The sequence below is a fragment of the Panthera onca genome, chromosome B4 (genome assembly GCF_046562875.1).
Source record: "Panthera onca isolate mPanOnc1 chromosome B4, mPanOnc1 haplotype 2, whole genome shotgun sequence".
Classification (NCBI taxonomy): Eukaryota; Metazoa; Chordata; class Mammalia; order Carnivora; family Felidae; genus Panthera; species Panthera onca.
The window spans coordinates 20,796,528-20,821,388 of NC_138345.1; the positions used below are offsets into that span (position 1 = coordinate 20,796,528).

At 47.3% G+C, this 24,861-nt stretch overlaps 1 protein-coding gene and 1 long non-coding RNA gene across 4 annotated transcripts in view; one reads left to right on the forward strand and one right to left on the reverse strand.

The window, feature by feature from the left end:
- Positions 1-12,146: 12,146 nt before the first annotated feature.
- The window catches only part of PIP4K2A (phosphatidylinositol-5-phosphate 4-kinase type 2 alpha), a 186,814-nt gene continuing 174,099 nt past the window's right edge, over positions 12,147-24,861 (reverse strand). For all 3 annotated transcript variants that reach the window (XM_060659177.3, XM_060659174.3, XM_078450357.2), the window contains 3 exons: positions 19,219-19,462; positions 17,016-17,119; positions 12,147-14,418 (listed from right to left, as the gene is read on the reverse strand). In XM_060659177.3, the coding sequence (XP_060515160.1) occupies positions 14,338-14,418; positions 17,016-17,119; positions 19,219-19,462 (429 nt within the window). In that variant the 3' untranslated portion in view covers positions 12,147-14,337. The remainder of the gene's footprint in view (positions 14,419-17,015; positions 17,120-19,218; positions 19,463-24,861) is intronic.
- On the forward strand, positions 14,715-16,753 carry LOC132695027 (uncharacterized). Its single transcript, XR_009617653.3, has 2 exons — positions 14,715-14,879; positions 15,343-16,753. It is a non-coding gene; the product is annotated as an uncharacterized LOC132695027 (long non-coding RNA).

A 24,861-nucleotide genomic window follows, 5' to 3' on the forward strand; every position in this document is an offset into this window, starting at 1 on the left:
CTCGGAGCCTGGAGCCTGCTTCGGATTCTGTGTTTCTCAATCTCTGCCCCTGGCCTACTTACACTCTGTCTCTCCCTCAAAAATAAACATTAAAAAAATAATAAAAAAGAAGTGACCAATCCAAGTAACTTCCCAGCTCCCCTGCCTTGGAGCCTCACTCTGCTTCTTTATTTTAGAATAAAATAACAAGAGAAAACAAGAGAGAGGTAGTGAGTGTGCCAACTGATGATCAAGAAAATTCTGAAGGTCAAAGCCTTTTCCTCACTTTTTAGTACCGATGCTCTTTTAAAGAGTTATGATTTAATTTGTATTTTGTATTTGCAAAAGGTACAAAAGGGTGTATAATGTAGACCAAGTGTCTCTCCCATGTGTCTCCAAGTCATATACTTCCCCTTAATTTCAGGGACAACCACTGAAACTGTTTTTTTTTTTTTTGTTTTGTTTTCTCCCAGAGATACTCTGTGTATCTACAAGCATATATATTTATTTAAAATGAAATTGTTCCCTATACGCTGTTGGGTGCCATGTTTTTTTTTTTTTCCTTTTTAAAAATATATTTATGTATATTTATTTAAATACATTTATATATACTTATTTAAATATATATTTGTTTAAATATATTTATATATTTATTTAAATTTATATATATTTAAATATAAATATATATTTATAGATATATATAAATAAATATATTTATTTATTTAAATATTAAATATATTTATTTATATAAATATATATTAAAATATTTATTTAAATAGAATTTATTTGTTTATTTATTTAAATTTATTTAAATATTTAAATGTATATTTAAATATATTTAAGTAAATATTTATTTAAATATATATTTATTTATCTTTATTTAAATATATGTATTTAAATTTTAGAGAGCAAGGGAGAGGGGCAGAGGGAGAAGGCGGTGGGGGCGGTGGGTAGAGAGAATCCCAAGTAGGCTCCACACTCAGCACAGAGCCTGACACCGGGGTCATTCCCACAACCCTGGGATCATGACCTGAGCTGAAATCAAGAGTCAGACACTCAACCGACTGAGCCACCCAGGTGCCCCTGGTTTTGTTTTTTCAATCGTCAGTTTATCTTGGACAGATAAGCCCAGAATCAGTACATTTAGAGCATCCACATTCTTCTGAAGGGCTGTGCGGTATTCTCTTTTTTGGATAAACTTCTACCGGCTATTTAAATTGTTTTCCATTTTTGCCCACAGAAACAGGGCTTCAATGAACGTGCAGACATTATTGCATAGATGCTTGAGTGTTTATGTAGCATAAATCCCCTATCAGAGGGACTGGTGTGTCAAAGGAGTAAGTTCTAAATACCACCGTTCTCACGTATAGGTGTCCTGTACGTGCCGCCCGTTGTGTCCAGCCTCCTGTCTGCTCTTGGCCTCTAACTGTGACCCTAGCCACAGGAAACCATTTGAAAGTGCTATATCGTCCCCATCCTCTCTATCCGCTGTTCACTCAGCCAAAACAGTCCCCTCTTACCCGTCCCACCTCCTCTTTTGTCACATGATCCTTTGGATCTCAAACTAGATGGCCCCTCTTACTCCTGGCAGCTTTGTGTCTCCTCGAGAGATGGCCTCAGTGCCTTCCTGTGTGCATCCGTAGCAACCGTGATCCTGCCTTATTGCAGAGAACATACAGCAAAGTCCACGCACATGAAAAAATTATAGACTATGAGATGGATTATGATGGTAATGAACGGAGTATGATGCTGAGAGAGTTATGGAAGAACTCCACTTCATATGATCTTCAGTGGGAGAAGGGACGAGTCGGAAGGAGGGCCTTCCAGGATATGGGAAAAGAAAGGACAAAGGCTTTAAGTTGAGAAGAACTTGGCTTGTTTGAGAAACAGAAACAAATCAGGTTTTGCTGGAGCACAGGGAGCTGCTGAGACAGGACTAGATAAGATCTAAGAAAAGGGGAGAGGAGGGGCAGGGGCGCCTGGGTGGCTCAGTCGGTTGAGCGTCTGACTTCGGTTCAGGTCATGATCTCGCGGTCTGTGAGTTCGAGCCCCGTGTCAGGCTCTGTGCTGACAGCTCAGAGTCTGGATCATGCTTTGGATTCTGTGTCTCCCTCTTTCTCTGTCCCTCGCCCGCTCATGCTCTGTCTCTCTCTCTTTGTCAAAAATAAATAAACATTAAAAGAAACAAAAAGAAAAGAAAAGGGCAGGGGCAAGGTGATCTAAAGGCTGGCAGGCCATGTGAGGGGTGTGAATATTCTAGGTACGACGAGAAGCCATTGAAGGGTTTCATATATGTGGGTGCAATGTTTTGATTTACCTTTCAGGAAGAGGAGAATATACCTCGTAGCAAGAGGGCACCCAGTGAGAGATGATGGTGGGTCTGGACCAGAATGATAGCAGTGGAAATAAAGGGAAGTTGATGGAATGGGATATTTTGAAAGAAGAGTCAGCAGGATTTGCTGATTGACTGTGGTCGGGAGGGAAAGAAATGAGTAATGAAGTTCCCGTGTTTTTGGCTTGAGTAACTGAATGGACTCCAAAAGATTAAACAAGGTGGTAGACATGGAGAAAAGGAGATGAATTTGAGGGATAGTTGGGAGGGAGAATTAGGAGGATGTGGTAATCCTGGATGTGGGGGATGGAGGACCTCACATGGTTTCTGGCATGTGGAAGGTCTTCATTGGCTACTGGTAAGCGAGATCAGTTCCTTGCCAAGTGGGCCTCTGCTCACGACATAACAGCTGGATTCCGTCAGAGGGTGCAAGCAAGAGAGGGTGAGGAAAATGGAAGCCAGAGTCTGTCCATAGCCTAATCTTGGAAGTGACATCTCATCATTTTTGCCATACTCTATTTGTTACAAGTGAGGCACTATGCCAGCCTACACTTGAGGGGGCAGGACTAAACAAAGGCACCCATACCAGGAGGAGAGGATCACCGGAAGCTGCCTCCTAGGCCCAGTAGAATGATTAGACTTTAAAGATAAAGAAGAAAGTTATTCAGCTGAGATACCCTTCAAATACCAAGGCTATTGAAAACCAGTCCTGAACATGCAAGAACTCAGGGACTACCATATTCAGGTGCTTTTCCTAAGCAACCTGTTTGAGCAGACATAATAGGGTTCGCCAGAGAAGCAAAACCCATAGGATGGATGTATGGGAAGAGATTTGTGTAAGGAATTGGCTCACACAATTATGGAGATGGAGAAGTTCCATGATCTTCCATTTGCAAGCTGGAGACCCAGGAAAGCCAGTGGTATAATTCAGTCTGAGTCTAAAGGCCTGAGAACCAAGAGTGCCTTGGGTAGGTGATCAATATTCCAATTCAGTCAGGCAGGAAGGGCTGAATTCTTCCTCTCCTGTTTTCTTCTTCTTTTTTTTTTTTTTTTAAAGAAAGCCTATAATAATCTTTTTTTTTTTTTTTTAAATTTTTTTTCAACGTTTTTTATTTATTTTTGGGACAGAGAGAGACAGAGCATGAACGGGGGAGGGGCAGAGAGAGAGGGAGACACAGAATCGGAAACAGGCTCCAGGCTCCGAGCCATCAGCCCAGAGCCTGACGCGGGGCTCGAACTCACGGACCGCGAGATCGTGACCTGGCTGACGTCGGACGCTTAACCGACTGCGCCACCCAGGCGCCCCTCCTGTTTTCTTCTAATCAGGCTCTCAACATATTGGATGATGCTCCCCTACACTGGGATGGGGGTGGGGGGGGTGGGGGGTGGGTAGGAGGAGGAGACAAACTACTGAATCCATTGATTCAAGGGGTAATTTCATACAGACACACCTAGAAATAATGCTTGGCCAAATATCTGGGCATCCTGTGATTCAGTCAAGTTGACACATAACATTAACTATCACAGCAGGGCTCCACAAACTGGCTATCCATTTTTGTAAATAATATTTTATTGGAACATAGCCGCATCCATCCATTTATGTATATGTCTGCGGCTGCTTTTGCACTAAAACAGCAGACTGAGTAATTTTTGACAGCTTCCCACCAGTCCTAAAATATTTACTATCAGGTTCCTTAACGAGAAAGCCTCCCTACTCTTGGACTGCAGGATGACCTTTATCCAGTAAGCGATGACTGGGGAAACTGGCGCAAGGACGGACGGTGACCATTTCCTGTATTTAATTATAGCGCCAAGGCCAACAGAAGAGTGGGACTGCGGGTAAAAGTATAACATATAAACATTATATGTGCTGAAAAAGTAAGAAAAATGTAACTCAAAACGAGAGGAGAAGAAAGAGAGAGAAGGGAAATTAGAAGAAGGCTGCACGCTGTAGCACTCAAGCGGGAGTCAAAGCGTGCCTACTCAGAGAGGAAGAGTGCGCCTGCGTCGTGGCCACTCAGCGCTTCAGTACGCCGGGTCAAGGGTCAGCCGCGCAAGATGGCGGCGAGGACGAGCCGCGGCCGTTGGGCCCGAGCGGCGTCGGGGCGCTGAGTGTCCCGGGGTGCCGGGTATTTCAGGGTGTGGAATTCGTCAGCCGTGGGGAAGAGCACGCGCACTGGCTGGGGGAATGATGTCAAAGACTACGCGAAAATTCTATTTGTAGGGCATCGGAGAGAGGTGAGTGGAAGCTTTGATATTGATGGGCAGAGTCGGGTCACAGCGTGCAACTGCCCCGTGATAATAAAGAATATACCCTCTTAAAAAAAAATTTTTTTTTTTAATGTTTGTTTTCGAGAGACAGAGCGTGAGCGGTGGAGGGGCAGAGAGAGAGGCAGACACAGAATCTGAAGCAGGCTCCAGGCTCCCAGCTGTCAGCGCAGAGTCAGGGGTGGGGCTCGAACCCACCAGCGTGAGATCATGACCTGAGCCAAAGTGGGACGCTCAACCGAATGAGCCACGCAGGTGCCCCCAGAATATATCTTCTTTTAACCACCATGTGAACATTCCTGAAAAGGGATCGTATATTAGGGCACAAAGAAATCATTGATAGGTTTCATCAAAGTGAAACATTATTAATATTTTCTGAACACAGTACAATAAAGTTAGAAATGAAAACTAAAAACAAGAAAGCGCTTCCACCTGGAAATTTTTAAAAAATTCTATTAAACAACTCTTGGGTTACAAGGGAAATATACACAGAAGTTACAGAATTTCTGAAAAATGATAATGAAAAGGCTATGAATCAAGAATATATACGTAAAACCTTTATATAGTTATATATTTAAAGCATCTCTATATAAGAAGCAGTGATCGTTAACAATTCAAAGCCCTAAACACCTCTATCAGTTAAAATTAAAAATGGAAAATAAATGCATTAGATCCTCAATTCAAAAATCTAGAAAAAAGAATAAAACCAAAAGCACACAAAGATAATAAAGGCAAATGCAGAAATTGATGAGATTTAAAACAGAAAAACAGTGGATGAAATCCACTAATCAAAATTCTAGGGGCACCTGGGTGGCTCAGTCGGTTAAGCATTGGACTTGGGCTCAGGTCATGATCTCTCCGTTCATGACTTCGAGCCCTGCACGGGACTCTCTGCTGTCACCGAGGAGCCTGCTTGGGATTCTCTGTCTCCCTCTCTTTCTGCCCCTCCCTTGCTTGCACACTCTCTCTCACAAATAAATAAGCATTAAAAAAAAAAAAAAAAAAAAAAGGGCTGCCTATTTAAAAAAAAAAAATTCTTTGGAAAAGATGCACAAGATAGACCACTAGCTAATTTAATCAAAAGGAGATGTGATGATGGAAGCAGAATCAGAAATTTGAAGATGCTATATTGCTGGCCTTGAAGATGAAAGAAGGGGCCAGAAGCCCACAGTATAGGCGGACTGTAGGTGCTAGAAAAGGCAAGAGAATGGATTCTACCCTAGGGCTTCGAGAAAGAATGCAGCCCTTCTCCTGGTATAAACCTAGGTAACCCGTGTTTAACCGCTTGAGGTACTGCCAGACTGCTTTCCAAAGCGGTCTCACCATTTTTGGTTAAACCCGTCCTAGTGGGTGTGAAATGATTTGTGGCTTTGATTTGCATTTTCCTAACAATGACGTTGAGCGTCTTTCCATGTGCTTCTGAGCCATTTGTATATCTTCTTTGGAGACACATGTATTCAAATTCTTTCCTCGTTCTAAAACTTGTCCCTTTCGTTGTCGAGTTGTAAGAGTTCTTTACAAATTCTGGGTATAAGTCGTGTTGCTTTGTGTGAAACATCTTTGCCTGATTGTTCATTTTCCGGGCTCTGTTGGTATCGCTCGCTGCCTTCGACCAAGCAGGCCCCTCTCCTGCTTCATGGACCGGCTTTGTACAGAGGACCCACTGAGAGATTCTGGGGACCTCTACCAACTCTTTCCCTCCTCAGGGAGAAGCATGTGGCTGTCATTTTTGTCTCCTGCTCTGTGCTGAGCAGGGGTGTGGGAGGCTATGGCATCAGTCCAAAGCACTGTCTCTCTTCTCCCCTAGACAACTAGACTGTGCTGACCAGTCCAGAGATTCAAAAGTGGTTAGACAGCAGCTCTGGAAAAGTCGGGGAGGTGGACGTAAAGATAAACTCCTTTCCTCCCTGGGGGTAGCTGACAGCGGGCAGGGAGTTTTCATCCACTCGCTCTGCCAGGCGGGGGGAAGGTCCGTGGCATCTGCCAGCCCAAGCTACTGTGTCCATTCTTCCCCAGGCAGCTAACTGTGCCAGACCTGACAGAGCTTCAAGACTGGCAAGACAAGGGCTAGTCTTCTGGGGAGACCTCTTGGAAAAGTTGGGGTGATGGATGTACAGACCAGTCTCTTCCTTCCCCTAGGTTAAGTGGGGGGCTGGGGTGGGGGCGCTGTTCCTGGTCGCGCGGTGCTTTGCCGGGCGCAGGGACTCCCGTGAGACGGTGTCCTGAATCTCCCTACTGACTTCGGAGAGTCTAGTTTTGTGTTCTGTCGGATGCAGGAGCCTTTCAGTTTGTTTCCGGATTTCTCATAAAGAGACTGTCTGTGAATTGGTGCTCAATTGGGGTGTTTGTTGGGGGAAGGAGCGTCCGGGGCTTCCTCCTTCACCATCTTGCTGACATCACCCTGATTTCAGCTTGAAGGACTTCGCTGAGTGTTTATTTTGATTGGGAGGATCTGCTAGTGACAGATCTTCTCCGTTTTTGTCTATCTGAGAGTAAGGTAAAACACAAAAAAGCTCCCTTCTTCCCGAGATCCGGTTGTTTTCTTGAATGAAGGCGCCTCAAATTGCTGCAAGTTTTTGGCTCATGTCCAGATTCTAAAAAAGTAGATGATGACAGTTTTGCTACTATTCTGATTACTTTAATGGAGAAGTGGATTTTCAGAGGGTTTTATTCCATCATTGCTTTCCCCCTTGTTATTGAAGAAGCTCTGGAAGATTGGTGTCAGAGGTCTGCCAGAAAACCACAGCCAGTAAAAGCTATATATTAAAGTGATTTATTTAAAGGCATTGGTTTATGTGATTGCGAGGGCTTATTAGGTTAAGTCGAAAAAACATAGGCGAGGCTGTCAGGAAGGGTCGGCTGGAGCACTCAGGCATGAGCTGAAGCTGCTGTCCACAGGTAGAATGTCTCCTTCTGGAAAACCTCATTTCTGCTCGAAAGGCCTTATGGAATCAGGCCCACCCGCATCGTCTGCTGTAGTCTTTCTTAGTTAACGTCAATTGGTTATAGACTCGAATCGCGTCTACAAGATGCCTTCACGGCAACACCTAGATTAGCATTTGATCATTTTCATGAGGTCTCTGGGGAAACCAAGCCAACTATGACTGTGCAAATCAGATGAAGTACAAAGCTACAGGAACAGTTTGACTTCACATGGATTAAATGGAAGGAAATTGAGGACGTCTAATATTTTGGGAAACTTAGTGACGTGATGTAGTGCAAAGAACATGTAATGTCGTACAGAGAACACTGAGATGACCTGGCTGAAGCCTGGCCCTGTGATTGACTACCTCAGAGAGATTACCAGTCTGTCGGAGCATCAGTCTTCTCAGTTGTGAAAAGAGAATAAAGATAAAACCACGGTATGAGATTTAAGTGAGAGAATGTGAGGGACCCCTGAGTTAATGTAAAGACTTGGTGAAAATTGAATTTCATCACACTGATGACTTAAAAACCCTTTTACATAACATCATTTAGAGGACCAAAAGCCAAGAGCATCTGTACATCCCTGGCCTACGTATCCCACCCCCACATGGGAACAGTGGGGGTGTGTCCGTCTGGTCAGCAAATCCCAGATGTCCCTTAGTCTATCTGGTTCACTAGTGCGGTGATCAATACATACAGTTCATTTGTATATTTTAGCATTTTTGCTGCTGCTTGTTTTTGGTAAAAAGAGGCATTTAAAAAAATTTTTTTAACGTTTATTTATTTTTAAGACAGAGAGAGACAGAGCATGAACGGGGGAGGGTCACAGAGAGGGAGACACAGAACCTGAAACAGGCTCCAGGCTCTGAGCTGTCAGCACAGAGCCTGATGTGGGGCTCGAACTCACGGACCGTGAGATCACGACCTGAGCCGAAGTCGGCCGCTTAACTGACTGAGACACCCAGGCGCCCCTCTCTTTGTGGCATTTTATTTGATTAAAAGCTAAATTCCTAAGTCCATGTAGGAAAATATTAAAAGAAAAAACCACATGGCTTCATAGTTAAACATTCAGTGTTCGATTCGGGGAGTCTTATGTGACAATGTGAAGATATTCCACTTTGTGTGCCCTGTAGAGTGTCACCCACCACAGTAACGTGTTCTGTTTGTTCTGTGATCAGTTCCTTATTTTTAGAAAGACTTGCTAATTTATAGTAAATCAACTTTACCGTCTGGACAAAATGTGGGAGTGGGGTGGGGTGGGAGGATGGGTTCTATTCTCAGAATTTAAATGGAAAACTCCCTCCTTTTGCCTGGTCAAACCCTGGTTTGGAGATGTGTAAGTACAACCAAAGCAGGAAGAAGCTCCCTTCTGGACTTTTGGGGAAAAATATCTGAGGCCATCTAAGGCACCGAATCCCCAGGCTAATAAACTATTCATCCCCACACCACGAGGAAGCTTGAGGGGGGAAAATGGTAGGTAAACACCGGGAAAATAGAAATCCTTATATTTTAGTACTGTCATCTTTGGTAAAACTAAGTAAAAGTAGCACATTAGTTGCCACAGGATCCTTAACTAATACAATCTGAGGCCCCCCCCCCCACCAAATTTTTTTAAGTGTATATGAGTATACTAAAGTTGTGTAGAAAATGTCACATATGTTGAAGCAATCATCTGTTTGTATAGGACTTTAACAAAGCGATTGACTGAATGACTTCTATAAATGGATTTCTCAGTCAACTCCACTGGTAACTGCGATGGTAATTGAAGATGACCACAGCAATTTACTCAAAAACAAATTCACAAGGGAGTGTAACTTCAGTAAAAACCTAGGGCGATCATGACGTTGCCACACCTGTAGTAAAAGAATGAAAGAAATCTCAACTCCAGATCGGGGGGAGGAAGGTCTCTGTGGATCATATGGCAATCGTAGCTGAAGTCCACGGTTTTGCGGAGACTGCTTTGTGGTACTAAAATGAGGCTGTTTCAGGGGCCGGCACACTTGCTCTGTAAAGGGCTCTCGTAAGTGTTTTAGGCTTTGTGGGCGTCGGGTCTCAGTCACAGCTACTGAGTCTGCCACTGTGGCTTGAAAGCAGCGATAGAAAATATGTGAACGGGCGTAGGTGTTTCAGTAAAACTACAAAAATCATGTGTTGGGCTGGATTGGCCCTCCGACTGTGGCTTGCTGACTCCTGCTCTAATCAGTAAGAAGCTGCCTCGTGCATATGTTTTATGTATAGACAAGGGAGGCGGGAAGAGAGAAAGGGAGAGACAGAAAGAAGCATATTACAAAAAGTATTTAAAATGAGTGATTCATTTGGTGGGAGGGATTAATCGCTTAAGACCGTTTTCCAAACTGGCCGTCGGAAGTGAGACCTCTCGATTTAAAAAGTCAGGCAACAGTAAAGAAAATGCTGTTGGACTGAGAAAAAGATAGGAAAGGGAATAATACAGATTGACCCTCGTAACATGAACCGTGGGAGGGTTGGTACAAAACCCAGGAGGCTGCGTGCCGGCGGGGGCTCTCCAGACACAGCTGAGGGGCTTGGGAAAGAGGGGCCCTGCCGAAGGAAGGGTGGTGGTGAGGTCTTGGAGTCTGGAGACGGTGCTGCGTCCATCAGTCAAGCCTTCAACTTCCAATCTTGAGCTGCCGGAGTTCCAGCCCTGGCCTTGCTGGCAGCGATCATGTGCCCTCGGGCCAGTCACCTAGCTTGTGTGGGCCAAAGGTTCCTCATCTGTGACGCCTCCTCCAGCAGTAAGTGTGGGGTTGTGGAACACGGATGCATCACACTGGATTCCGAGAAACCCTGATCTCTTGTCCCTTCTCTTAAAAAGTCAAACACAAGCGTTTAAGAGTGAGAGAAAATTCCAGACTATGGCATGTAAGCGCCCTTTGGCAGGATTTTCACAGCATCACAAACAGGACTAAGACAAGCTTCTGGAGGGCATTCGGTTTAGATGAAAAGCTACCCCTTCAGAAGGAAGGAACTTTCAGTAATGGTTCTTGGTAACTTATCAACTCTCCTTTTCCAGAGACACTTTCCTGGTCTTCGGGGCCACTTTGCCACCAGTGCCTCTTTGATATGCCAGCCGTTTAAAGGCGGCAGTTCAGTTAGTCAGGGAGAAGGGGACTGAGTGAAGGCTGCTGTGCATGTAACTCCTGTGCCTGGGAATTCAAAGGGCACAGCAAGTCTCCGCCCTTTAGGGAGAGCGACTTTTATATTTTTAACATAGCGGTCTCCAGATAATGTGGCTGGAGCTGAATAAAATGCTGTTTAAGAAGATGGGGAGGGAGGAAGAGATGGAAAGTGGTATTTTGAGACCTGGAAGAAGGCTTTTTATGTGCAGTATATACCGTGACCCCTGATTTTGTGCCAGTTAAACATTCCGTGTACAGTGATGGCTGGGGGCTTTCGGAGCACCGATGTTGAGAACTCCCGGGTGTAACTCCATGTTTCAGCCTCTTGGCCTTGCTTCCTCTTCACTATATCACTTCATTATATACATTTATACATTGTATACGTTACCAGCTCAGCATCCACAACCCCTGGTCTCTTGCACTTAACCCTTAATCACTTATTTCCAAAAGTGTTGTGTTAAGGATTAATGCTTCATACCAACTTTTGCCCTGCTGTGAATCTGCAGTAACCAGTTTTCTAGGACCAGTGTGAATCGAATCCAGAACATTAAACCATTGCTCTTTGCACAAGAAAACCCACAGAGCTTATGGGAATACTGGGACTAAGGGGCACAGCACCCCAAAACTTCATCACCGATACGGTCTAAAAAAAAAAAAAAAAGAGGACCCTAATAAAAATAGCAGTAGTTTTAAGTGTTGCTACATGGCCAGGAAATGGACAAATACCACAATAAATGTGGCAGGTTCTCGTGAAGAGGACCTGAAGGGTGCCTGTGGTAGGAAACACTGGAAGGGGCTGCGTCTCTGGGACTGTTGTGAAGTAGAGGAAGGAGTGATTTGGAGGCAGACGTGAGGTGGTAACCCCAGGTAGAGCCCAGGGTGACCGCCCACATGGGGAGAAACCGACGGAGTTGGCGATGTTTGAGGGGTGCGTGGCTTGTGTATTCCTGTGTGGCACCGTTCGGCCAGGTGCGGTTTTCTGTGTCCACCTCGTGTTCCTCGTGGACTCAAGTGCACACGACTAAATGGGAAAAGTGCATCACGCCCGATCCTTCCCTCACGTATCAATCGCGTTAGAACAAACACGCATTTTCAAAACGAGTGCCGTAGCCGAACGGACTGTGTTTGCTAACCTGGCCCCGATGACGGTGGAATGCTCTAAAGAGAGCCTTCCGTCCGTCGGCGGTGGCCCAATAAGAGTTTCAAACAATGCGGACGTAGAACTATGGTTGGTAAAAATGGAAAATAAAATGATATTTATAGGGTATTCACCGAAGAGATTTCTTTTCTCTGTTCATCTTACAGCAAGCCCATTTTGGTGTGGAAGTTTCCATTGTTTACTAATAAAATAATTCACAGGTTGAAGGCAAAGCTCTAGGTAGTGAAGAGATTCGGTTTTACTTGTACTTCTTCAAGGTGCAGCTGAAGGGACTCTTAGTACCGAGTCTTTAAATTGATTTGCATTGGAGAGAAACCCAGTGGAGACAGAGGAACGAGGGATCCACTTTGTGAGTCATCAAAGTGCTTTATTTTGTAAAGCCTGGCTCATGACTGGAGTGTATTGTTAGCACTAGGAGATACAAGGCAAACTTCCTCACTCTGTCCAAATAGTTCATCGACAGAAATGAATGACAGAGACTGTTACAGACAAAAAGAAAGCATTTTGTAAACTTCTAAAAGCATACACACACTGGCCACAAAGGAAATAGTTACTCAAATAATGTACGGGTACCTTATCTTTACTTCAGGGTCTCACCTCTGTAGTCTTGGGCCAAAGAAACCACAGTATAACTTCAGAATACTCGAACTGACTTGATTCCAGAATGGGCGGGGGGGGGGGGGGGGGGCGGCGGGCAGACCAGTCTCGATGAATTCAAATGCGTAAAATACGGATTCGGACAACCATGTCATGGTGGTAACACCATCTACCGTGGAGGACGAACCCGGGGGAAGTCCATAATGGTCCGGTGGTGTTGCTGCTGGCCTCCGGAGGTCCTGACTTGCCATCAGCACGTGTTTTCTGAAGTAAACCCACACACACTGGGCACAGTTGCAGCCCTGATCAGCCCGGAAGTAAAGTCACTGCAAGAGGCAGTATGGCAGGGGGTATTTGTGAGTTGTGAGTAATCACTGGAGGGTGGATTTTTTTTTTTTTTTTTTCTTTTCTGAAACTGCCTACAAAAATCATCTCATGTTTTACACAAAGAATTTCAAAGGCACAGCTTTAGCACAGTGTATAAGTTGATAACCTACTCTAAGCAAGTCTAGTATTTTAGCTTGACGCCTTTCAGAAAATGCCAGAAAGTTGGTAAATACATGATCGATGTTGAAAATTTATAAACTGATTAAAACACAATCAGCACAGTTTAGGGCAATGAACTTACATAACCAGATTCGGGTTAAACATTAAAAAAAAAAAAAAATCATCGGGTTGATAAATGTACATCTGGAGGAAACAAAACCACCTTTTACTTTCATCGTAGAAGACTGCCTACCGTGTACTTTGAATAAAACACTCACCCAAAAACATGACTGCAGGGTACATTTCAAAATATGACAAACATTATTTCACCTACACTGTAAAATGACTTTACATGTAAACTTCAAAAATCACATGCTGTACATTAAATTTTTAGATTCAAAAATATCCCTGTTTTCCTAATAATGTAAACAGTAAAATTGAGGGTTTCAGTTAAAGGGATAATTCATAACAAAATACCACTGTTTAAACAATGGTCAAACATAAACATCTTATAATTTAGATCTGCCGTCGTTAACAGGAGAGTTCAGAGTTCTAATGCTTTGCTCACCTTCCCACAGTAGGAGATGTAGATACCATTGCCCGAAACTATGCACTTTTCAGGTAAGCTTTATTTTTATTTTGTAGCATAAATTCCTATATTGCAACATAAGAGTGTAACAGTGAAGAAGCTCCAGGCAAGAAAAGAGAAGTAAGCAGTTTTCCTGGACATACTTACTGAGGTGAAAAATGTACAGGGAAGAGTCACTAGGGGCATCAGCTTCTTGCTGGAGGAGGGGCATTTGTTCCCGGACCCCGGGGGGCCCCCCCCGCCCCTGGACACCGTGTGGAGGCGGAACCCTGAAGCAGGGCACACCCCCGCCTGGTGCCAGGGGCCCGGGGCACAGCTGTTAAGGAGCGTCAGCGTGCGTGGTAGAAATGTAACATTCGCAGTAAGTTTTTTTCTTTTAATCACCATCATTATTATCATCATTATTATTATCTTCATTATTATTATGAATACTGTCACATCTTTCAACTCCAAAAAATAAACTGATCCACAGTTTATCGTGTGATGCCAACATGGTTGGTCTGACATGCATTTCCTTCATCCCCTCCCCCCGCACGTGCTCATTCATTCATTCGTCCGCAGCTGGAATCAGAGGGTTGTTGCCCAAACACACCCTGACTGAAGCTGATCAGTTTTCATTAATTAATTAATTTTTAAGACACGCACGCACACACACACGCGCGCACACACACACGTGTCAGAAATAGCTAGAATGATGCTGGGAAATATCAGGTAGCTGTTAAAGCGAGTAGCCTCCAAATCAGTCATCTTGGCCTGAAGATGTAAACGAGGAGGTGTGCTTCACTGAGTTTGGTTTTCATTTTTCCTACGCCGAAGCCACCTCTGTCCTTCCCATGCTCATGTCCGTCCGAGGTCATGTGGGAGGTTACGTCAAGATGTGGCCAATAAAGTCCAAAAAGCGCTTTGAATACTGTTCTGGGTTCACGGTCGAGATCTCTGCACCAGCCTAGGCAGATGGAAAGGAGAGGAATATCGATATAATCACTACTCAGTATGTAGAGCATTGTTTTCAATTGTGGCTAAACATAAAGCTAATAATAATAATCCGTGCCCCGTTCTTAAAACAGAACTCAGAATTCTATCTTGGATATTGCATCTGAATATCTGAATGGTCCAGGTTCTTAGGATCTGTGTGAAAACGAGGCAGAGAGGCTGAACCACAGATGCTGTTATCACACATACTGTGACTGCAGCAACTGAAAAAAACACCTTGAACTAGCCACGTCTGGGATGTTCCTTTCAAACAGTGGACTCCGTGTGGCCTACATTCGGAAGCCATGTAATCAATGTTTGTTTTTCAGGAGAACAGATTGGAGATACCTTGAGAATGACACAAACAGCAACATTCGGCTGAAGGGGAATTCCAACGACAACGACCTAGGATTGCGTTTCTCTTCCAGGACCCGGGTAAGTGGCTGAGTGCTCAAACGAGAGGGGTGACAGCAGCAGCAGGGTCCGTGTCAGCTGGCACCGTAACCAGGTGGGACGTGAGGCTGCTGATCGCACCTCCCCCAGCAGGGCACAGCAGTGCCATTGTTCCCCTTCACAGTGACCCGCTCAGGGCAAGGAAGCAGGGGCCCCTCGAGGAGGCTCGGTGGGGGACTTCCTATTACCAGAGGCGATGCTGGCAACCAGACTCGAGGTCTGGAGTTACCAGCCAGTTTCCTGAGCTGCAAAGGGCAAGACCAGTTTTACTAAGTCACCAGGTGCTATTTTTAGACACCCATAGTCACTGGGGAACCTGTAATTTCCATGCCTGGCCTGGGCCGCCGGGATCTCCACGGACGAGCCCGGGCCTCGAAGGCAGAGAATAGTTCCCAGCAGCTCAGCACGGCATTCCTTTGCTAAGAGTAAGGTCTTGCTCCTGCAGATGCAAACTGTACACAGTTTCAGGCCATGTGGTGTATGACGGAGCCGGGCTGGTGCCTTCCAGTGGAGACTCGAGTGGAGCCACGTTTGCCACGGCAAATTTCCAATTTCACGTGGTGTGTGATGTTACGGTGAGAATGGGGAAGGAGGGGAACGAACACGGAGCACCTCCCCGGCGCTCGGCCTGTTCGCCTCACGTCTCCTCCACAAGACCCCTTCCGCAAGGCAGTGGGGCTCCCTTCTTAGTTGGGGGACCTGAAGCTCTCGCGGTTACACGGCCGGGAAAGCTGAAATCGGGGTTCTGAGCCAGTTCTGTCTCTGTAGTATGCCCGTGGTTCTCCATCAGAGGTGAGCATCGGAATGACTACAGAGCCGTTGAGGGACCTCCCCCAGCTTCTTGGCCCGGACTCAGAATCGGGGAAGGGGACTGTGGGCCTGGCACGCACACACTTCACAAATGCCATGCGGGAGGCTGCGATGCCAGCAGGTGAGAGCCGCCGGGTGCCCTCCTCTCTCACCGACGCAGGAGTTCCGGCACTTTCACTGGGCAGGGGGAGGTCTTGGTCATGCTTTGCACGCGGTTGGAATACCGTAAGTAGTGGCTGATGGTGCAACTGAAATGTTTCTTTGGCAAACAGAATATGGTTTTGGGCCGGTTCCCTTGCTGGGAGGGCAGCCTAGCCGGTTTGATTGTAAAATACAGAAAAAGAGCCTTTAATAGAGGCTGATGTTCTGGTGTATCCTGGCTGGTTGTACACACTACTGCTCCTTCCAGTGTGAACAAGCCAAGACACAAGTCTGTCTCTATGGGATGGGGGTCTGCAGCCTTTTTAGCAACACCTGGAAAGCCAAAATGAATCTCTACGATCCAAGCATAATGGATACTCACCACCTGGGAGGTTCAGCCAGGCAGGTGGGATTGCTGGTAGGGCATGGGGCCGGGACTAGCACAGAGCAAGGGGCCGGGCTAGGTCCTGGGGAGCAGTCCCATTTCTACCACTTTCTAGTGCCGTGACCCTGACAAGTTACCATTTACGCTTTCTTCCTCAGTTTCTTCAGCTGATAAACAGGGATACAGGCTTGTCATGGGGATTCAGTAAGCCAACATATGCCTAGAATAGTGATAATTTAGAGCAAGAACAATAAAGGTGAGGAATTTATGTTATTAAACTTTGATCTTGCACCCAAAAGTTTTCTGTAGTAAAAAATACACAATTCGCTGTGCAAAAAGAAAGATAATACTGCATATCTGGGAAGTGTCTGAAGCACAGAAGAGTGCTTCAGTTCTGAACATTTTACAGTTTTGAGAATTCATGTTAAAACACTTAGTTATCTTCACTTTTGTCTTTGAAGCATTTTTCAAACAAAAACGAATTCGCACAATATTCTAGAGATGCACGTGTGTGCTAATACCCCAGTGTGGAAAAAGACGACTGGCCGCTGAGTTGAAGTGACCTGCCCAAAGCATAGGGAGTCGTGGTGGGAGCTGGTATTAGCTGTTGGCATTTGCTGGCTCCAAATCTCGCACTCGGAACATGAACCCCCCAAGGTAACAAGAACCCCTGAGGGACTCTGGACAGCTCAGTGGGAGGGAGGCAACCACAGCTGGTCCCTGTACTCCAGACTGCAGCAAGGGCCCAAGAGCAGAGAAGGAAACAAAGTGGAGATACTTACGCCATGTTTAACAGTTTTTGCAGCGTGGGCAGCTTTCTTTTTTGCATCATAATGAGTCAAGATGTCAATAATTGCCATAAAGTACACCTCTTTCCTGGGCGAGTCTGTAAAGGGATGAGAGAGAGCAGTGATTGTGGGACAAATGACGCCACCTGGAAAGGCACGTCCTGGGGGTGAGGGACTCAGGACAGAACAGGGTTTGGAGGAGTCTGAAAACTAAGGCCATGTCCATGTAAGTTCAGACACATTCTAAAAAAAAACTTTTACCCCCTCCTCCATGTTTTATGGAGTAGAGAGATGGGCAGACTGGGTGAGGGGACTGGGAGAGACTGGCTTCCGGTTATGGGAGGAAAAAGTCACGGAGCAGAAAGGCACAGCGTAGGGAACACAGCAGTGACTCGGCACCAGGGCTGAGAGGTGGGCAGGTGCGGGCACGGCAGAAAGCCCAGCGCAGCGCCGAAAATCACTGTGTTGTCCACAAGAAGTTAACGTTAACACTGTGTATCAGCTATCCCCAAACACAAAAAAAGTTAACTGATAAATAAAATAGCAATTTGGAAAAAGCATCCACGTAACTCCTGCATATCCCTGTTAAACAGCTTAACTTTCCCCAATTCTCTCTCAATTCAAAAAGTAAAAAAGTATCACCCTAGGATGTTACCAGTAGAGGTCCAAGGGGGAGGTGGTTTTTAATTTTTGTCAATCTGCATTTTCTTTAACGATTATGGATTGCTTTGGTGTAGAGAGAGATGCTCATACAACAGGTAGATGGAATTACGCTCCTCACTCCTAGTCTACCGCTAACTACAGGTGCACCTTGCTTTACGGCGCTTTGCACATACTGCGTTTTCCACAGGTTGAAGGTTTATGGCAACCCTGTGTCAAGCAAGTCTGCTGGCACCATTTTCCCAATGGCATTTGCTCACTTCGTGACTCCGACACATTCTGGTAATCCTAGCAACAGTTTAAACTTTTTCATTATTGTATTTGCATGGTGATCTGTGATCAGTGATTACAACTCACTGAAGGCTCAGATGATGGTTAGTATTAGTATATTTTAGCGATAAAGTATTTTTAAAATAAGGTACGTACATTGTTTATTAAAGATATAATGCTATTGCACACTTAAGAGACTATACAGCAGTGTAAACATAACTTCTATATGTACCAGGAAACCAGAACATTCATCTGACTCACGTGGTGGTGGTGGTCTAGAACTGACCCTGCAACACCTTTGAGGTGTGCCTGTCCTTACAACCGTTCATAATTCTGAGTCTAGCATCAGAACTGCAGAAAGGCATTTATCATCTCTAAGATCCGTCTTCCACGTATTTCCACAAATAGGCTGTTTTAATTATAAACGATAAGAAAAGTACATTTGACTACATCTCATTTTCTGCACTGAAGAAAATTCTGGGGAGCAAAATAACAACTCAAGCTCACTTGGCTGATATGCCACATCTTTTTTTTTTTTTTTCTTAAACAATGATGAACCACAATTTTTATTACTCAAAAAATAAGAGGCCTGTTTTTACCCTACCTCCAAATTATCTTGGTTTTCTCATGTCTCAGTAGCTAAGGTAGAAGGTGATATTCCTTCAAATATCCAGTCACCCAGATTTGGAGGATTAAGATTGGGCTCACTTAGACAAGAGGGCCATAGAGACCCCTTAATGGGCGGCCAGGGGGCACGGCAGAGGACAGACAGACACAACAGCAGACCAGACGCCCTCATCCCACGCCCTGGGCCAGCTTCAGCGCTCCTGAAAGGGGAAGGGCCGGTAGCGGTAGCGATGAGCCTCCCTCCCCCGGGAGGCACACTAGGGACCTCGTGTGTGCCTAGCTCAGGATGGATTCCTGACGTTTTGGATCCACGTAAGAGATGGCGAAGAAAAAAAATTTTTTAAACGTTTCTTCTATATGTTATCTGTCCGCACCTAAGTGTGGGTACGTGGGTGTTACATAGTTTGTGGCTTCACTCCATTCCAACATCACAAAATTCAAGGGCCCGATCACTTCCCGTTTCAAAACCAGAGATGAGTTACCCTTAACATGCTCGTGTCCCTGAGTCAGCTACTGAGGCTCTGGAGAAAAAGCCTTGGAGGGCAGCAGACTTTTAACCGGGATTATGATCACTGGCGGGAAACCATGCAAAAATCAAGTCACTTCATAGATAAAAAGAGGTGGTAAGAGCTCAGCTTACTTTCGTGGCATTTAATCCCATAAACGTCAATGTTGGGATCAAACTCCCCCGGGGCCAAAGGCGGTGAGCTGTTGAGCGTGTTTCCAGGACTGTCCGGAGGGGTTCCCACGGGGTGGGTGCCGTCGCTCTCCCCCTCCTCTTCCCCGTCGTTCTCCTCGCACTCCACCTCCTCCTGCTCGGCTCGCTCCACATCATGGATTCCCACCAGCAGGCTGTAGTCCATGAGCTTCAACTGGGCGAGAAACTGAGGGTGGGAGGCAGCGGGGTCAGTCAGGCCTTCAAACCCCAGATCTGGAGAAGACAAGCTCGGGAAAACGCACACGGGGGAAGGCTGTGAGCCAGGGGGCGGCAGAAACGAGAAGAGGGTCTCCCCGAGAGGCGGCCAGCCGGGAGCCTCCTTTGCGATGCTCTCCCAGCCCCGCGGAAGCTTCGCGGGCCGAAGACGGAGCCCCACACCCCGGGCCGGCCCGGCGCTAGTAGTATTTTCCCTGAGACGCCAAGCTGGATGCCGAGAGGCGGGCACACATCCCGTGGAGGCTGGATTCCCCCAGAGAGCACAGCACATGGCTGGCAAGGAGGGAAGAGAGCTGCTCTCCCAACAACGAAGACTGGCCGAGGGGAAAGACCAGGGACCTCCCAAGTGGCTTCCAGCAGTCTCTTGTGAAAGCACTTGGAAATTCAGCACACTGGGCTGAGGACGTGAGTACGCTGTCCGTCCCCACTAAGTAAAAGCCCAAATGTCCCAACTGACCAGCAAACGCCTGTGTCAGTGCTCGGGTGAGTAACACAGTCCTGTCCTGTTCAGGTTTCCTTTTGGAAGTGGGGAGGACGGAGGAGCTGAGGGCGTGGTCTACTTCGCACGAGGCAGCACAGGCCCAGGACCCCCGTCCCCGCTCGTCCCGTTCCAGCTGCGGGTAGAACGGAACGTGGGCCGAGACCTGGCTCCGAGGGTCAGCCTGCCTCTCCTACTCCTCTCTGGACTTCTCACGCCATTTTTCTTTTCTCTTCTTAGGAGACGCACCCAGACACGTGTTCTAATCGCTCCATTAAAGTGTGGCTAGAACTGAGGGCAAAACGTGCCGGCCCGTCTGCTGGCTAAAACCCCACAGCTCCCCGGTCCCCACCCAGCTGGCTCCGCACAGGGTCCGGTTCTGCTCCCACCCCGTGCCCATGGCCCAAGAAGACGCAGGGCCCCGACTCTCGGAGGGCCTGATGCCACCCTCGTTTGGTGACGCAGAGCAGCCAGCTGGCCTCCGGCCATCCCGGCAGAAGTTAGGACATGAACTTCCTTACACAAAGGGCAAGCATGTGAAATGACCGGTCTTGGGAGTTCTGGCCGAAAATGAGTGAAACGAAATCCATTTGTGGAGACCTGCAGGAACTCCCCCCCCCCCCCCCCCCCCGCCCCGGCCCCCCAGCCTGTAGGGAAGCAGCTCGGTGTCTGAGCTGAAGGAGAAGCCAGGAGGGGACCTCGCACGCCAGCTGTGCCCAGAGGCCTTCCGTTCTTCACCAGCCCAGGCCTCCTCCTGCTCTCCTCTTTCTTAGCTCCCATTTCCATGTCTTCCCACCACGAATCCCCTGGGGCCAGGCTGACTCTTCCTCATGGAAGCTCAGGGGGAAAAAAGAAATCACACAAATCCTCGTTTAGGCGTGTAAGCAAGGTAGGAGAACCCTAATACCTAAAAACTGATAACGTGCAAACCCTTTGCCAAAAGAGTACTCAGCAGCCAACAGGTACACAAAAAGATGCTCCACATCACTCCTCATCAGGGAAATGCAAATCAAAACCGCAATGAGGGGGTCACACCTGTCAGAATGGCTGGTGTCAGAAAGACGAGATAACAGGTGTTGGCCAGGATGTGGAGAAAAGAAGCTTGTGCACTGTCGGTGGGGATGTAAATCGGTGTGGCCAGCATGGAAAACAGTATGAAAATTCCTCAAGGAATTAAAAACAGAACTACCCTACGATCCGGCAATCCCAGTTCCGGGTGCATATCCACAGGAAACAAAACCATTATCTCGAAGATAGATCTGTACTCCCATGTCCGCTGCAGCATTATTCATAATAGCCAAGGTATGGAAATGACCTAAGTGTCGGTGGATAACTGGATCGAGAAAATGGGGTGTGTGTACACGGAGGAATGTTGTTTCATCTTAAAAAAGAAAGAAAAATTCTGTCACTGTGAACCCGCTGGGCGTTACGCTAAACGAAAGAAGCCAGACGGGAAAGACAAATACCGTGTGGTATCACTTATGTGTGTGTTTATGTTGCGGGGGGGGGGGGGCGGGGGGTGAACTCACAGAATCAGTAGAAAAGCGGTTGCCAGGAGCCGGTGGGGGGTGGTGTGGAAGAACTAAGGAGAGTTGGAAAAAGGGTGCAAACCTACAGCTATCAGATGTGTAAGGTCTGAGGATCTGACGCACAACGTGGTGACTGTAGTTGGTAACACCGTGTCGCGTATAACTGAAAATCGCTAAGAGGGTAGGACTTAAACGTTCTCACCAGGAGAACAAAAAAAGGTAAATATCTGAGGTAATGGTTGTGTTCCTAACTTGATGGGGGAATCCTCTGACAATGGATACGTACAGCAAATCATCACCGTAAACACTTCAAATATCTTAGAATAGTATTGGTAAGTAAGTGTTACTTATTCCAGTTACAAAAAAAAAAAAAAGACAAAAAAACCCCAAAACCACAAAACAGTAACAAAACACAGTGCTGGTTCTCATGCCTTGAATCAATTTTCTGAGCCCGAGAGAGAGAGAGGAAGCTCCTGTTCCTCCCATGGTCTTCCCTAAACTCCCCCTTTAAAGTAAATCACAGAACCACCTTTCTGGGCCCACCTCGCTCAGCTAGACTTTGTCTGGTGGACAAAGACTGCTCATCGTGCCGTGGCCCCTGGCAGGTGCTGGGCTTTGGGGTGACCAGGAACTCACGTGGGCAACCGTCCCTCTCTCGAGTGAATGACAACGCGTTAAGACCCGCGAATCTTCTACCGACGTGGCCAGCCGCCCAGCCGTGTAGCCAGATCTGGGTTACTTGGTCTGCTCCCCACGGACCTGCATCTCCATGGATGTGGAAGAGAACCAGGTGCTGTGGGGACAGAGACAGCTGGCCTCCAGGGACTCAAAGCTAAGAAGTCATGAATTCAGGATCCCGCGTTCAAAGCTCGTTCTTTACACTGCGCTACGCTGCTTCTGGAAACTGCAGTAAGGCAGCTCTTCCCAAGTCGTGTTCTTTGCAACACTAGTATGGAAAAAATGAGTTCAATCAAACGGTTCCTGAGGAGGAGGGCCTCCCCGAGTTGCCAAGCACAGGGAGTCTCCGCGAGGGGTAGGTGCCGGCGGCACGCCTCACACCGGCTTCATCTCGGAACCGCTTTACCCCCCTTCGGAGCACCCCGTGGAAACAAAAGACGTCTGGGAGACACTGAGGCCGAAACACCCAGTCATGCTCTCTGACCCCGCCGCAGGTGTGGTGGGCAGGATGCTCCCCAGTGGCCACCGGCCCCAAGAGGCTGAGGCGGGGGTGGAGCTCAGCCTCTGGGCTCCTGGACAACAGGGTCCGTGGGTCTCTGTCTCCTGGCCCCTCCCACGATGGGCACGGTGCTTGCAGAACATGCTGCACGCTGGCAGACCCCGGGTTCCCGGCTGGCAACATCTCCCCAGAGAGCCCACGTGTTGGGGGGGAGGGGGCGGGCACGGGTTGGGGAGGGGGCTGCTCGGCCGGGCCACAGGCCCCCTTCTTTCCATCCCCGCTCCTCCCGGATACTTGGAAGGTCCCTGAGAAGCGGTAAGGGTCCCAGCCCTCTGGGAAGGGAGGATCTTTTCAAAATGCGAGTTTGATCTTAACTCTGCCCCTGCTCTAGGCCTCGCAGTGGGTGCCTGTTCCTCGCGGGGCAGAAGCAAACTCGAACACGGCCCAGCGGACCAGGATGGTTGGCCCCATTACCTCTTTGGCTGCCTTGAAGCCTGTTCCAGCCCACCTTCTGGCCCTCTCACCTGCACCACTTGACCTTTTCAGATCACAACTGCAGGGACGCTTGCTTCTGGAAGCCTTTCCCGATTCTTGCCTGGGCCACGCCCTCAAAGCAGGGGCGTGGAGGGACCCGCACACTTTTCCCTAATGACACTTGGCTTGGCTGCACATTTACCTTGTTAGATTATTTGGGGAAGCTTCTGTCTTCCCTGAACACGGCAGCCCCGTGAGGGCAGGGGCTCTGGCTGTTTCTGCCCTCACCGTATTCCCGGTGGTAAGGTGTCCGTATTTACTAGACAAGTGAATGAGATGCCTGCTGCCTCTTCCCCAGTCCCCTTGAACTCACCCTAATTTCCCTAACCCCTTTCTCGAAGAAACAACAACCCAGGGCAAGTAAAAACATAGAACAAAGCAACAAAGAAACCTTTGAGACTGTAAGAGGAAGCACCTACTGGAAGCAAAGCGAGAGCATTTACCACATATCTTTGCCAGAATGGAACCTCGCTATCATGTAAGTCTACAGTTTGACCTTCAGAAGGCTGGTTTTCAAACACCCTTGCAGGTGTGCCTGATTACAAAAGTAAGGGGCTGCCTGTAATGAACTTGCAAAGGTCAGCCGGGAAGGGAGGATGACCAGGGCTGGGCCGCTGCACTCAGTGGAGTCCCTCCCCTCCCATATCCGCGATGCTCACGATGCCAGGCCCTTTCCTGGGTCTTAGCTCTGCAGTCAGACTAGTGCCCAGGCTCCCTTTTTCAGTAAGGAAACATCTGTATGCAAAATACAAAACTGAAACCATCAGTGAAACATAATATGCATCTCTAGGTAAGAAGCTGCTCTCCGGGCTCCTGGGTGGCTCAGTTAGTTAAGCATCTGACTTTGGCTCAGGTCGTGATCTCAGAGTTTGTGAGTTTGAGCCCTGCATCGGGATCTCTGCTGTCGATGCAGGGCCCGCTTTGGATCCTCTGTCTCTCTCAAAAATAAATATTAAAAAAATAATAAGAGTATAGGTCTGGGAGTCCGATGGGAAATGCAACCTTATTTCTCTCACTAGCTCTGTGACTTGACAAGGCATCCACCTCCCCGAGCCTCAGTTACTCTAACTGTACAATGGGATAATCCCACTATGCTCATAGGGGTGTGGAGAGGAAGGAGAGGGGATGCGTAGCTCAGGTGATGGAAACCGGGCCTCGCTCGCAACAATGGAGGCTGTTACTGTGATTGCCCGTGTCGCTGTTATTATGGTAGAAGCCTTTTTTCCAACAAGTCCGCACTTTATTTTTTTTTTTTAAATTTTTTTTTAACGTTTTATTTATTTTTGAGACAGAGAGAGACAGGGCATGAACGGGGGAGGGGCAGAGAGAGAGGGAGACACAGAATCGGAAGCAGGCTCCAGGCTCTGAGCCATCAGCCCAGAGCCTGACGCGGGGCTCGAACTCACGGACCGCGAGATCGTGACCTGGCTGAAGTCGGACGCTTAACCGACTGCGCCACCCAGGCGCCCCAAGTCCGCACTTTAAACACGGGGACAGGTTCAGGTTAGGTGGGCCAAGAGGAGAAGTGTGGAGAACCCCACTAGCTCTTGTCTCCATAAAGTTTATTTTCCATCTCTTCTGAAGTAGAGGGGAATATGGCAATAAACTCGAGAAAATTCCCGCCGGGTGTC